The 14,597-nt window shown below is 37.1% G+C and overlaps 2 protein-coding genes across 2 annotated transcripts; both read right to left on the bottom strand.

Moving 5' to 3' along the window:
• Positions 1 to 2,875: 2,875 nt before the first annotated feature.
• On the bottom strand, positions 2,876 to 5,623 carry LOC130713711 (thioredoxin M3, chloroplastic). Its single transcript, XM_057563508.1, has 2 exons — positions 5,299 to 5,623; positions 2,876 to 3,441 (listed from the first exon to the last, which is right to left on the bottom strand). Exons 1-2 carry the CDS (start codon positions 5,528 to 5,530, stop codon positions 3,122 to 3,124), a joined length of 552 nt encoding a protein of 183 aa, XP_057419491.1. The 5' UTR covers positions 5,531 to 5,623; the 3' UTR covers positions 2,876 to 3,121.
• Positions 5,624 to 6,562: 939 nt separating this feature from the next.
• LOC130711581 (methylcrotonoyl-CoA carboxylase beta chain, mitochondrial) lies at positions 6,563 to 11,737 on the bottom strand. Its single transcript, XM_057561259.1, has 9 exons — positions 10,576 to 11,737; positions 9,447 to 9,881; positions 9,107 to 9,197; positions 8,763 to 9,004; positions 8,314 to 8,478; positions 7,681 to 7,755; positions 7,319 to 7,450; positions 7,053 to 7,109; positions 6,563 to 6,944 (listed from the first exon to the last, which is right to left on the bottom strand). Exons 1-9 carry the CDS (start codon positions 10,843 to 10,845, stop codon positions 6,741 to 6,743), a joined length of 1,671 nt encoding a protein of 556 aa, XP_057417242.1. The 5' UTR covers positions 10,846 to 11,737; the 3' UTR covers positions 6,563 to 6,740.
• Positions 11,738 to 14,597: the final 2,860 nt, after the last annotated feature.

The raw sequence follows: 14,597 nt of genomic DNA, 5'->3' as shown, positions 1-14,597 counted from the left end.
TAGGTCCAGGGAAGGAGATCCAGAATCGGAAATTGGTACAGAGAACCCTGCAAAGCTGCTTGACGCAGAATCTAGCGACGGGGACAGAGACGCCGAATCGGTCGGAGATGTCAGCGTAGTCGGAGCCGGTGGCGAGGCGGAAGAGGCCGATACCGAGGCGGACGCCGGAGGAGAGGTTGAGCGGTAGAAGGTCAGCAGGGTCACGGCAATCAAGAAGAGGCTCAAGGAGGCCGGAGAGCCACTCGAAGGTGGAGGAGGTCATGAGGAAAGACGCGCGGAACCAGTCAGGGCTTCGCGGCGGCGGGTTTTGGTTTTCGCCGCCGTGTCGTTTGCGTTTGCGGGAGAGGAGGGTGGCGGTTGCGGCGGTTTGTTGGGAGAACAAGAAGTGGTGGATTAAGGGGAAAGTGGAATCGGCGGAATTGGGATTGGGATTGGAATTGGAATCGGTGGAATTGGGAGGGAAAATGAGGAGGAGGAGGAGGATGAGCTGAGAGACAAGGGAGGAAAGCAGCGCCGCCAATTTGCGAGATTCCATGGCGGCGGTTTTGGGGAAATCGAGGTTTGGGTTGGGTAGGTGGTGATTGGGAATAGGTAAAGTGAGTGAGTCAGAAGAATGACTGACACACTAATGATGATTGGTTCCAATCGTACTATGATGAATGAACCTTCTATTTCGGCGCCGTGCTGCCTTTTCGAACCTTCTATTACTATTTATTATGCTCCCACGTGTGGGTGTGGGTGTGGGTGTGGGTGTGTGGGTGATTCTTGTTCCTTGTTGCAAGATCATATTCCTCTCACCTAATTATCCATTTTGATTCTTCACCATGAATGCTTTGTTTGGGAGTTTTAAGACACAATCTTGATCTTTACATATTTTAATGGAACATTTACCTCTTTCGATTTGGCTTGAGTAAAATCAGTGTTGTTAAGGGCGGATAGCGTAGCGTAGCGGCAAATTCAAAAAACCGTTATAGCATAACGGTCTTTAAGCTGAATTTCCTTTTTGTATATATTACATATAATTATACTATACATGTGTATGTATGACTACGCTATCAATTTTCAAGATTCCATGGCGGTTGTGCTGCCTTCGCGAGCTATTGGAAACCCTGGGTAAAATATACTAGCATTTTCATCTTCTGGTTGGTTAGAGTTATAATTAACATCATTCTTAAAAGAAGGAAAAATGAAAGAAAAGTGAGAGAAAAGTTTATATAATTAATTAATTACTATCTTATTTTGAGGTTCGTCAATACATTAACTAAACGTCTTCCGAAGCACCAAAAAAAAAATACATTAACTAAACGCGAGGTAAAGAAACCAAAACATCAGGGTTCACAAAAGGAACTGCAGCCAAATGTACCTCCTCCACCCAAACTGAATCGATGCAAGTGGAAGCGTTCCTAGCAAAAAAAGTCTGCTATGGAATTACCTGAATCAGTGTAAGTGGAAGTGTTCCCAGCAAAAAAGACCATTCTGCCCTCAATTTTTAAACCTAAGTACGGGCAAAAACGGAATTTTGCTTGTCATCACTTCACCTTTCATCCATCACACGACTATCACGCCTAACCAGCCGCGATCGCCCCTGCTACCACCGCGACGCGAAATTCGCGCCACTACCGCCGTCGCGGTCAACCTTCATTCTGCCACGCACCGCCGCATTTGCGTCACCATCACACGCTATTGACAACCTTGGGTAAAATACACTGACCTCTTCATCTTCGGGTTCGTCTGAGTTATATTAACATTATTTTTGTTTAAAATATACACTTCACTCCAAATTATTTACTACATGTAACTTAGCTCTTAACTATGCTTATAGAATGCTCTCTTTAACCCAAGATAAATTGTGGTTAAATTATAAAATAAGAAACCTTAATAATATCACGTCCAAAATTTTAGCGCATATAGTGGTCAGACGCTTACCGTTTAGTACTAATATCTATTGTGAAGAGATTAGTCATTGTTGTTGCGATGAATATCCAAGCCTCACAATTATTTTAATTATGCTTAGTATGGTGTTCTGACTTCTGATTGAATGGATATTTGTATTTTTTTAAATTGTCTCACTATTTTATTACTCATCCAAAATTGTTTATCTTCATAAAGAAAATCATCCAATAATTTTCCGATGTATCAAAAAAAAGAAAATCACCCAATACTTTGAATTTATATATAACCATTTTCTTACATTCATCTTACATTAATAATTTTCATATGTTGAATGCTAATTCATATGATTTGTAGTCTCTATATTGTGTAATTGGGTTAGTCCTATCTCTTCGTGTGTGAACATACACATGGAACTAAGATCAAACATCATGAAATCATTTTCCCAGTTAATCACGATGTAGAATCTTGTGTAGAAGTTATTCCTATTTTCTGATACAGAAATTAACAACAACAAAAAAAAACCTCAAGTTGTCTTGATCAATTTGTGTACCCAAGAAGCACAAAAATTATGAACACAAATCACACGAAATTAACAGAGAAGGGAACGAACCCACATGAGAAAGGGGAGTCTTTGTAAGATATCATGATATTTCATGAATTAACAGAGAAAGGGGGAATATAGAGTGTGCCAAAATGAGTGGAAAGAATACAGTGCCTTAACTTGAAAAGCCCGAAATATAGGTGATGACTGATGAGTATAGGATTTGAATCTACAATCTGGAAATATTACCACAGATTCCCAAGACCCGTCCCTGGGAAAAAACGGGGCAAAGAAACATAAATCAGAAGAAATTCCATAAGTTGTTTTCTAGCTCAATACGCCTTATAGGAAAACACAAGAACAAATCGTAGCTAATCAATCGATACGCGATAATCAAATAGAACGTTCAGAATAACAGCCACCGTTCAAAAGGTAGCAAAGGAACAAACAAATTCAACTGTTTCATAGCTAAACAGAAATTCTTTCAAAGATTATAAAGATTGAAGGTGGATTGAAGTCTAGAGAGGTCGCACCTATTATGGAAAAAAGTATAATATGTACAAGAAAGAACTCAACATGTTAAACAAGCTCTGCCAAGCTAACTGAAAATGTAACCACAACTCAACATGACATGCAAGGGCAAAAGTTTATCCTCTTTACTGAGATTTTATCCGCAGGGATCTATGTCTAGGGCTTCAACACCCTCTCAATTGCATTTACATAAAACTCCTTCGGCATGGTGCCAATAACAGCATCACATTTCTGTCCATCTTTAAACAACATAACCACTGGTACAGCCTTGATTTCATAGTCATCAGCAATTTGCATGTCGGTGTCTGTGTTAACTAAGAAACAGTTAAGCCTCCCAGCATACTCTTTTGCAATGTCATCAATTACCCGGTGTACCATCCTGCATGGGCCACACCAACTTGCGTAGAATTCAACCAGGACTGGAATATCACTTTTCAGAATTGAGTTTTCCCAAAGATCTTTCGTTATTGGTGTAGCTGCCAAATAACAAAATTATAATTAAAAGGCCATCTAATGGTTCTAGCCACAATAGACACTGGCATCCCAAAGATAACAAAATTGAAGGCAGGACAAACTACAGATAAGAAACACTAAGAAAAAGACATGCACCACCAATCGAAAATTTTCAATATCATCCCTACTTCATGTCAGGAGTATAGTAACATAAACACAAATAAACTTTCTACTCATTACACCAAATAGATTAATTCAAAGGCCTTTTACATGGTTTAGCCTTTATCAGTTTGTGGTGGAGGGGAGCTAATATGTCTCATTCCTTAGGTTGAACTTGGAGTCCATCATCATGATTAAATTCAAACAAACTGGAATTCTGAAATAGAAACAATCAATATACTTCAACATACAGTAATGAGCGTGCGTTACCCAAGCATCCAAAGCCTACTGACAAAACAATCATGAGAGGGGGGTAACAAGAACAAATTAAGAACTTCTCAATGTTTTTATCTCTTCAGATGAGAAAACAAATAAGACAGTTCAAAATTATCAAATTGGCCTTAAAGTCCTTAAAAACGAGGGGGAAAACTATTGCAACAAGCTAGTAACTTAAACCAGGAATAAATACAATAATCAACTAGACCATTCAACCTCCTGCAAACATAAATAAGCAAATGATCGAAAGGTTTAAAATGCTCAAGATCCGTAAGAAAAGAAATACATCATCATGACAGGTAATATGCTCATTATGCTGGTTTCTCAGGTCTAAGCAATATAACCATAGGTCACACATATCATACATTATTTGTCTGGCCTTCTACAACTCTGCAAGTAATTTTAGGTACAAATGATTTCCAGAGATCAAGTTTTTCATAGCCCAATCTCAGTTTAAATGATTGAATCTTTTTCAAGTTTCAACAGCAATTTGGTCAAGTTTGTGGAGTTTGGTAAGAAGGAAGTTTCTGCATATTTTGCAAGACAATTCAAAAGAATAAAACAATACAATAATTTTATTTTACAATCCATTTCAGTTAATACTTCTCTCAAAAAAGAAGAGAAGAAAAGGAGATCTTAAATTTTTCTTTAAAAACAGACCACTAGCCTCCTGATAAATGCCCATGAACCAAAACTATTGTATATTTTGTATGGAATTTGTTTAATCTGATTTCTTCAAATTATAAACAAGTACTTGAAGGACACCTAATGTTGCTAGTTTTAATCACTCAAACTAACACTGCTAAATTACATGGTAGTATATTTCCCACACCTATTGAAAACCTAAGCAAAGCTGAAGAACGCGTAAAAGTACGAGTGAAAAATCCAGTTTAAAGAGAAAAAAGGAAAATAGACAAAAAAAAATCTCTTAAGTGTTACCAGAACACCCAAAAATAATTTCCAAAACTCCATAATAAGAAAGCATTATGAATGAAATTCAGGTGATCCTATTTCTGATCTAAAGTCTCTGATAGTACTTTCCAACAGCTCCCACAAAATTCTTTAGCACTAATGCATAGCAATTACTGTTACCCATTTTTCCAGTGCTTACTGTTTCCAAGATCTAATCAGCAGCAGCTATACACAATTCATCAAACCCTAACAAGAGCATCAGAACAGAAACAAGCTCAGTTACCCAATTCCAAAACGAAAACATCAACATAATACAGAAACTGATCGGTGAGAAATTAGAAGTATCACTAGACACTCTTATGATCAAAGCAATGGATCTTGAAAACCCTGACTAGGTTTCTTCAAATCTTGCGTTCGATCCGGTTTGATTCGAAATAATAAAGAAAGCCCAGAACAAAAAAAGAAAGATTGAAATAAATGCATGAATCTAACACTATTTTTTCCAAATTGGGGAGAAATAAATAAATAGATACCTCTAGTTTCTTGGCGGAGAGAGCGAATCTTGTGCGAACGAGGAAGATGAGGAGGGTTTTGAAGGTGAAGGGGTTTGTGGGTGATTCGCAAATGGAAGGGAAATGAGAGAGAGGGGTTGAGGTGGGAACGGGAAGAAGAGAGGAAGGGATCGTGAAGGTGAGAAGAAGAAGAAGAAGAAGAAGAAGAAGAAGAAGAAGAGGTCAGAGAAATGGAGGTTGAGATAGAAGCCATGGCGAGCGAGAGAAACGAGTGTGTGTGACACAACTGAGAATGAGATCAATGCAACAATGGGACCGCTGGATTCTTGAAAATACCAGGTGGAAAACGGTGGATGGAGTTGCATTTATGTACAGCAAGTCAACTTTGGATTTTCTCAACAAAAAAAAAATATTATTCAAAGGATTTCTTAAGGACGCTTACATTACATTAATGCGAGAATAAATTTCAACGAGTGATAACGCAATGCACACTCAAACAACTAAGCTGAAACATAGCTTCAACACGGAACAAACCAACATCTTTGAAAATAATAGGAAATCTAACAAGTAGGAAATAACTAGCAATCAACACCTGAAAATGAGATATAGAATGATCTTTGAGAACCTCTAACAACACCTCAGTGACCTACATTTATTTTCAATAAAGATTCGTGTGCAGCTTTTTTTATGTAGACACATAAATATAAAAGAGAGAAGAGAGAAAAATAATAGATGTGATATGTGATGTAATGTAACAAAAAAAAGAGATAGAGAGAAAAAAAGATGTATGTGAGTGTTATTATTATTATGATGTTCCCAAATCCAAGATTATTATGGTGTGTACACAAATCAAAACTGGTCTATTTTTCCCTTTCAAATTGCCTCCAAATGTGTCACTTCCTCCTTGATTAGGTTGTAAATCTAGTAGCATAGAATTTTCAACTATACTTATGTGTAGTGAGTAATCATAATCCACGTACCAATGTAAGCGATTTTTTGGTCCGATTAAGCAAGTCTAAGATATGAATAATCATATTCTATTAAGCTTAATCTTCTTGGGTCCTGATGCTAGTTACAAACCATTGGTGCAACAAGAAATAGATGCAGATAAAAACTAGATATTACAAACTTAGAACTTTTTATGTGTATTGTTATCAAGATATTCAAGGCCATATATGAGAAAATTCAGCTAAAATTTGAATGGAACACTACTGAAAGAACCTAATTGTAACATGTTAATAAATTCTATAACAAAATCACTTTAATCTTACAGTCGCGATAGAGATGAGGGACTAAAAGTGCGATTGAACTTTTTATTCTAAACAAATCTGGCTGTTACACATTGACATAAATTACTTTTCACTTGTTCCCCTTTTCAGGTAGTGTTTGTTTCCTTTTAATTACAGAAGTAACAAATCTATGTCACACTGGAGGATAGCCGCCAGTTCTAGTGCACACAGCAATCACATTCTAAACACACCAAATTTGGTATCTTCTATGGCGCGGTTCAAGGAAGCAGATATGCTCAGACCAATCACTTTTCTTGTATCCGCTGGATCTATGATTCCATCATCCCAAAGCCTCGCTGTTGAGTAATAAGGACTTCCTTCTACCTCATAAGCCTCCACTACTTTTGTTTTGAACTTTTCTTCTTCTTCCTTGCTCCACTGCATTACAAGTATAATGCACATCAAGACACAAAAAAGGCAAATGAGAAAGCCATGAATTTGTTATAAGCAAGTAAACTAAACAATATTTCCTCAATCATATTTTACCTGAATTCCTTGCTTTTTCTTGTTGGTTTTCTCTATTTGAGACAGTACCCCAGCAGCCTGATGATCACATTCCACAGGAATATATGTAAAATCCACAAAACCCAGATGAATTTCAACTAATGATCAATCAAATATTCAAAAATCAAGTTTGATTTCAAATGGAGGACACACGCATAAAACATGATATGCATCTCAAAAAGTTCAGAACAATGACGGTGTCGAGAGCTGTTCAGAAATGGCAATAATTTGTAGAGAGATACACTTACCTGAGCACCACCCATCACAGATATTCTGGCATTAGGCCAAAGGAACATGAAATTGGGACTGTAGGCACGGCCACACATTGCATAGTTTCCTGCACCGAAGCTTCCGCCGACAATTATGGTGATTTTAGGTACCTGCAGATATTTATTTGAAGCAAAAAAATTTATTTTCGAGAATATCTTGCATGAGTTGAGATTCACCTTTATAAACATATTACAACCTCTTTCATTCTACTATACCTTCTATTTTCTTTCGTTTAAATTGACTTAACAGCTCCAACCCCCCACCCCCCAAAAAGACATGGTGCAGACGCCATATAAGCACAATTGTAAACAGTTTTATAAATAGGTGAGAATTGACAAACCTTTGCGCAAGAAACTGCCATCACCATTTTCGCACCAGATTTTGCTATGCCATTTGCCTCAGATCTTGAGCCCACCTACCAAATAGACACAAATTACAGTCTCATTCTTCAGCAAACTACTAATGGGATAGTTTTTCAGTGTCATATTTGAATAATTTAACCATTCTTGACCTGGAAAAAATGAGAGACAAGCTAATAGCAAATGTATCTCTTCAGCTTCTATAATTAATATAAGAATATGGATCATGGCTAAAAAAGGTCAAGGAGATAGATCAAACTGAAGTTTGAGATCTCATGTGCATTGACTTGTCTTACAGTGTCAATAATCCAGCTGGATTGTCTAAATCTACACATCATTATGGTTTTATCAAATTACAGATGATGATTCTCAAACTCTCGTTACTATTTCCTGATTCCCCCCATCAATCATGTAGATCATTTATTCATGTCATCACTCATCATGGACAATACTAGACAATTCAGCATCTCGCAACTAATAAACACTAAAATATAATGATATTATTCATACTGCGAACCCAGTGATGTTCTGAAGGAGAAGGGAACCATTCTACTCAGAATAATAAAACAAACTATCATAATCACAGTAACTGAAGAAAAAGTTTAAATTCATACCATGAATCCAGTGATGTTCTGAAGGAAGACCAAGGGAATGTTACGTTGAGTACATATTTCAATGAAATGGGCCCCTTTCAGAGCAGATTCGTTGAATAAAATCCCATTGTTTCCAATAATTCCTACAGGCTGTCCATAAATTCTAGCAAAACCTGTTACGAGAGTCTGCATATATGTTGAATAAGGATATATCATACACGCATGTAATCATTAAAGTACTTCTTTTCCAGGCTACCAGTACATTTAGAACTTGTCAAACATTTCTTGGTTGCTGCATATACTTGGTGGACTCCAAATATTTATTGTGAAAACTAACAACCAATAAATGTGTGACAACTCATCAAGGGTACTAGCACCTAGAGAGAAAAGCAAAAGTGAAGTTTCATAGCAACACATAGATATAAATATAATGATTAAGCATGTAGACAGTAAGGTGAATATGCCCTCACAGTGCCATACAATTTCTTGAATTCATCAAATTCACTTCCATCCACAATACGAGCAATAACTGATCGGACATCAAACTGCTTCTTAAGATCAGTGGGGGCTATAGAACGAAGTTCGTTGACATCATATAGAGGCTCTTTATATTCATAGCTTAAATTTTGCAATCCATTTGCCAAGACATCTTTCCCAGCCATGTGCAAATTCTTAATGATGTTCCTCCCAAGTGCAAGTGCATGAAATTCATCTACAGAGAAGCAAAAAATGTATAATATCAATAATAGAAACCAATAAGACTACAGCAGCTATCACATGCTCTATCCATTCAGATAAGTGGTGGAGAAAATACCTTGAGCAAAATAGTCTGAAACACCTGATGTCTTGCAGTGCACAGTAGCACCTCCCAAATCCTCTGCAGAGACTTCTTCTCCAGTAGCAGCCTATAAAATCATTTGATTAATGTGAACTATGGTTAAAAGATATACAACTTAAAATTTGGGTCAGGCCTAACACTATCCCAAAAGCTACCTTAGAAGTGAAAGTTGTTCTACCCTTTATAAGGACTATTTTGGCCATATCTCTAGTCAATGTGGAACTTCTCAACGTAAAAAAACAAAGAAGAACAAACAAATAGACAGAGACTATCACACACAATAGCATTTTGGAATATCAGAGTGGCTGGAGCTGACCTTAACAAGAGGAGGTCCTGCTAAAAAAATGGTGCCATTTCCCTTGACCATCACACTTTCATCAGCCATAGCAGGTATGTATGCACCCCCAGCCGTGCAAGAACCTAAAACCAACGCAATCTGCGGAATCCCTTCAGCAGACATTAGAGCTTGATTATAGAATATTCTACCGAAGTTCTCCCTGTCTGGAAAGACATCAGCCTGCTTGGGAAGGAAAGCACCTCCACTGTCAACAAGATACACGCAGGGCAATTTGCACTGAGAAGCAATCTCCTGTGCTCTGAGATGCTTCTTAACAGTAATAGGATAATAGGTCCCTCCCTTAACAGTGGGATCATTGGCCACAAACATACAAAGTCGCCCATGCACAGGACCTATCCCAGTGACAACTCCACCAGAAGGCAAGGGTTCTTCATACAACTCATGTCCTGCAAGCTTTACCAATCTAAAGTTAAAACCTTTCTTTGGTAAAACACATAACCCATTTCTCATAATTCCCATTTCCAACCCTTAAACCATTACTCATTGCAAGTAGTCACTTCACATGACTAAGTACGTGTTAGAATCAGGGATATCACAATTGATTTTGGCAAACTTGACTATAGGTAAAGTGAGTTAAAAGTGAAATGATTTATGTTTGGATACATCTTTGAAAAAAGTGGTTATTTTAATGTTGTGCAATCCGGTTATGAAATCTCGTAGTTGACTATGTTCAACGCAGAAGCTATTATGTGTGTTTGTTTGGATCAGTGTCAGCAAAATTGATTCTAGAAAAATTGCACAGGATAAATGAGCTAAAATGTTGTGATTTATATTTCAATACATTTGTGAAAAAAATGATTTTTGTAGGGTAATCTTATAAAATTCAGTTGTAAAATCTCAGAATTGATTATGTCTAATGCAAAAGTCACTCTCTCTAGCTTCTATTTTGGAGCTGAAATCAATTCTGAACGAAATCACTTCCACAATATTGTCATCCAGAATTGATTTCACTCTATGAGAGTTGATTCTGAAGCTCCCAATGTGTAACCAAACACACTAAAGTCACAAACTTTCCACAAACCCAAATCAATCCTGAACACAAAAAGTAAATTAAACCACATGGGCACCTATATATTTATATGCAAACCTGTGAAAGCTCGAGGAAGGAAGAACCAGGATCAAGAAGGCGATCGATTCTTTCTCTCGGTAGAAGTTTATTCCTACTTGTGTTCCTCTTCACTGCTTCAGCTCCTCCACCAGCAAGAGCTTTATGGACGTGAGATTGGAGCTGGGAAAGCAAATCTTCCATGGCAGTGGCACCACCATTGCTATGAGGAAGGATTCCCAAGCAAAAGCCTCTTCTTCCTACCAAATTGGAGGATGCCCAGCTTGCTTTTCTTCCGATTAACCCGATCATTGTTTATCCTATGTGGTTTTGCTATTCAGTGTTGATTTTTCTACCTGTGTTTGCGGACACGACAATTAATAATGTCATCATTGAACGAACACATGATAGTGTCCAGCTAACTGTGTCTATCCGATGAAGATAAAAAAATGTGATGATTATGACATTGGATAACCTCGCCACGTCTTTTGTGTTTAGGACACGAGCTAACAATCAGTAAAATTCTGCTCTTGGGAGAAATAATTTATTGAATTAAGTTTTGTGAATACTTAGCTTATAAGTGGAATGAAGTATGATAAGAATTAGAGGACAATTAAGTGATATAATGGGTGATATAGATTTATCTAACAATGTGTGGGATGCAATTAATTGTTATTTTGTTTGTAAAAACAGGTTAATTCATAGTTCTTACGGGTGCATTGACTTCTTTTTATTAAGTGATTCCTACCTATAATCTGATTAGTGTAGGTCGTAATTCTTGGGCCATGATGGGTAGGGACTAGGTTATAATAGGTTTGGCTAGGTCCTCTCTGTAATCACGACATAAGAAAACTATCTGCTCCACAACTTGCCCCATTGAGCTTTGTGAAAGGGAATGTGGGATACAAAGAAAGATCTGGTCGTTCAACGTTGTAGGAAAACTGAATCAAGAACAACAATCATTCTTCTCCAAAATCATGTCTTCAACAAGTAAGTGTTGGTGTTCTAATTTCATATAATTGCTTTATGAAATTTTCTGCTTACAAATTAAACCTAGGGAAAAATCTGATTCCACATCAAAGAAATCATCAAATAATGAAATAGACGATTCACGTAGGAAGAAGGGAAGAAATAATTTTACTAATTCTTCAAGGCAGTCATATATCTATTGTGAATTTTAAGAGGAGGAAGAAGAAGATCATAAACAAAGAAATAACAATAAAAGGAAAGGGAACAAGAGCAAGAAGAGGAATAAGCAAAGGTATGACAATTCAGATGAGAATGAAAGTGATGATGACTCTATTAATAGTGGAAGAAAGAGGAGTCGATCTTGTTCCACTTCAAGGTCTCGATCTAAATGGAAAGTGAGGGTTTGGTGGAGAATGCTTTGGGTGGTGCGAAGGGTAAAGAAGTGATTTAGTCCAAAATGCCCTTATATCTACCGGTGGATCAATTTTAAAAAGGTCTACCCTAGTCTTAACTGAGTTTTTTTTGATAGACAAATGTTTTGTTAGTTGTTAGTAAGTTAGAAAATTCCTTCAAATTTTCCTTTCAAGAATCGAACCCTGGACCTTCCCCTCCCCAACTCTTATGTCTCCTAGCTCTTACCATTTGAGGTAACCCTTGGGAACAGTCTCAACTAAAAGTAATTTAAGATTGAAGTGTTACATTTTTCATGGTTTTACATACTGCATAGAAATTAAAAGAGGATCTTTAAATTCCTTGGTTCTCACATACATACAAGAAGGAGTAGAGTGACATACCTCAAACCATTCATGTTGTTCTCGAAAATCTTCTTCTGATTTTTCTTCCCTTTTTGTCTTCTCATGCAAGTTCTTTTTTATGCAAAGAATAAACATGACAAAATTTACATCTGAGGCGTGAACACGTCAAAAGTAAATTTAACCCCATACAAGGATGTGTATGAACCCGAAAGCCACACGCAAATGATGCACCGAGCTTATATAAAAGATCAACCACAACATTCTCCTCACAAAGACAATGCTCAACCAAAGCACATAATCACTTAATCACATGCATAAATCTCCTTGATGCTACAAATGATAGGCGCATACTAATGGAAGGAAGAAACCTCCTTCTAAATCAAAGAGAGAGAAAGCAAGGAGTCTGAACAAACCACCACCCACCGAAAGCCAAAATCCCAAAGCAATAAATTCCATATGGAGGGTCCTATGCGAAACCAAAACTCTCAATAACCCTATCACCCAAACTTGAGAGTCGTCGTGTACTGCTCCTTCAAATCTTATTGCACCGGATTCCAAAAATGCGATGCCATCACAATTGACAACACCCACTCCACTGATGGCCTAACCCAGGCAACCCAATGGTATTTCATACTGTTGCACGGGTACGCCAAAATTGGAAGAGTACCGGGTACGCCATGGGTACGTACCTAAATGCATCGCCAAAAAAAAACCGGGTAAGTTTTGGGTACGCCGCGGGTACGTTTGGGGTACGCCGGATAATTTAAATAAATAAAAATTTAAAAATGTTCAGAACTGAGTCGTTTTGATGTTTTTATTTGCTCTATTAAAAATTAAAAATTTTATTCTCAATTTATCTAAAAGATCAAAACCTAATTTTATTTTTCACTCTTTCACTCTATCAGAACTGTGTCGTTTTGATGTGTTTGAAGATATATGTTAAGGTGTTACATATTCTTTTGATGATTTTCATTAGGTTGTGATGATTTTCATGTTAGTCTTTGATGTGAGTATTGGCTATGAAATACGAGTATTGAACATTAGGAGATTTGATATTTTTAATTAATAATATTGTGGTAGAAAACATTTTATTTCTATTATATATATATATATTTAAATAAATATATATAACTGGCGGACTCGTACCCTGTTTTTTTTAAAAATGTCGTATCCCGTACCCGTATCCGTGCAACATAGTTCATACCATTTCTCTCATGACCTACGATTATATATATCTTGTGCATATTACATTGGATTCAACAATTTACATAGTTTACTTAACGAGAGATTGTTTTAGTTTAAACAAAAATTTTGAATTCAAGTCCATGTAAATACAAGTGATTAAGACAAATTTGCCCCAATAAGAATAAGTATACTTTTAAAAAAAAAATAAAGAAGTAAATTCTAAATATCTTTACACTCTAATGTAACTCCCAAGTGGGAATTAGATTTCCCACCCCTGTTTTAGAATTGCCACCCCATTTAAAAGTGAGGAAAAACCAAAATTGTCCCTCCGTGTTTTAGTCCAGAGGTTGAACATTCGGACTCCTCAAGAGGTTGAAAATTCGGACTCCTCCAGAGGTTGAAAATTCGGACTCTGCTAATATTAGAACAGAACAATCAATTCAGATTCACTTTTAGAACATAACAGAACATCAACACTCGGAGCTCTCAATACGTGTGACCCAGAAGCGATACTGAGGTACCCATATCCGACCAAGAATCGCGACCAAGACCAAGAATCGCGACACTGAGCTCTCAATACGTGTGACCCAGAAGCGAACCAGAAGCGATACTGAGGTACTCATATCCGACCAAGAATCGCGACCAAGACCCATGTCCCATATTATTGTCACTGCATTTTCATGTTTCTGTCTTTGTGACAGTATCTGGTTTGAGAGATCCGAATCTTGAAGTTTCATTTTAATCCAGTTTTTCAACTCTCGGACGTCTTAAAAAGGGGTGGTAAATTTAATTATCAATCAGTCCGAACCTTATAGTCCTGGAGAGATCCGAAACTTATAGTACTGGATTGATCCGAAACTTAAAGTCCTGGATCACTCTTACCAAATGCAGCAAGTTAAGACCAAACCAAAGGCATATTCCTCAATTACAATCTCAACCACCATCACTGCCTATCACACAACCAACTCTGACCACCATTAATCTTCACCACCAACCCCACCACCAGCCCCATTACTCATTCATCCTACACCATAAATCCCTTTACTTCCTATATTAGTCCCATATGCACCAAAGGCATCCTACACCATTACATTATTTATGTATTGTAATTTTGTTTAAATTGGATTATGTAACTTTTAAATTTTAAAGTCATGT

The sequence above is a fragment of the Lotus japonicus genome, chromosome 4 (genome assembly GCF_012489685.1).
Source record: "Lotus japonicus ecotype B-129 chromosome 4, LjGifu_v1.2".
NCBI lineage: Eukaryota > Viridiplantae > Streptophyta > Magnoliopsida > Fabales > Fabaceae > Lotus > Lotus japonicus.
Note: the sequence above shows the minus strand (reverse complement) of the source record. Positions and strands in the feature narration are given on the sequence as shown.

What these genes read in the sequence shown, in the direction of transcription:
- LOC130713711 (XM_057563508.1), bottom strand. Translation starts at nt 5,530, where the DNA reads ATGGCTTCTATCTCAACCTCCATTTCTCTGACCTCTTCTTCTTCTTCT. An exon ending in TCTCCGCCAAGAAACTAGAG is followed by an intron (nt 3,442 to 5,298) that starts GTATCTATTTAT and finishes GTTATTTGGCAG; the next exon opens with CTACACCAATAACGAAAGAT.
- LOC130711581 (XM_057561259.1), bottom strand. Translation starts at nt 10,845, where the DNA reads ATGATCGGGTTAATCGGAAGAAAAGCAAGCTGGGCATCCTCCAATTTG. An exon ending in CCTTCCTCGAGCTTTCACAG is followed by an intron (nt 9,882 to 10,575) that starts GTTTGCATATAA and finishes AGATTGGTAAAG; the next exon opens with CTTGCAGGACATGAGTTGTA. An exon ending in CAGGACCTCCTCTTGTTAAG is followed by an intron (nt 9,198 to 9,446) that starts GTCAGCTCCAGC and finishes ATGATTTTATAG; the next exon opens with GCTGCTACTGGAGAAGAAGT.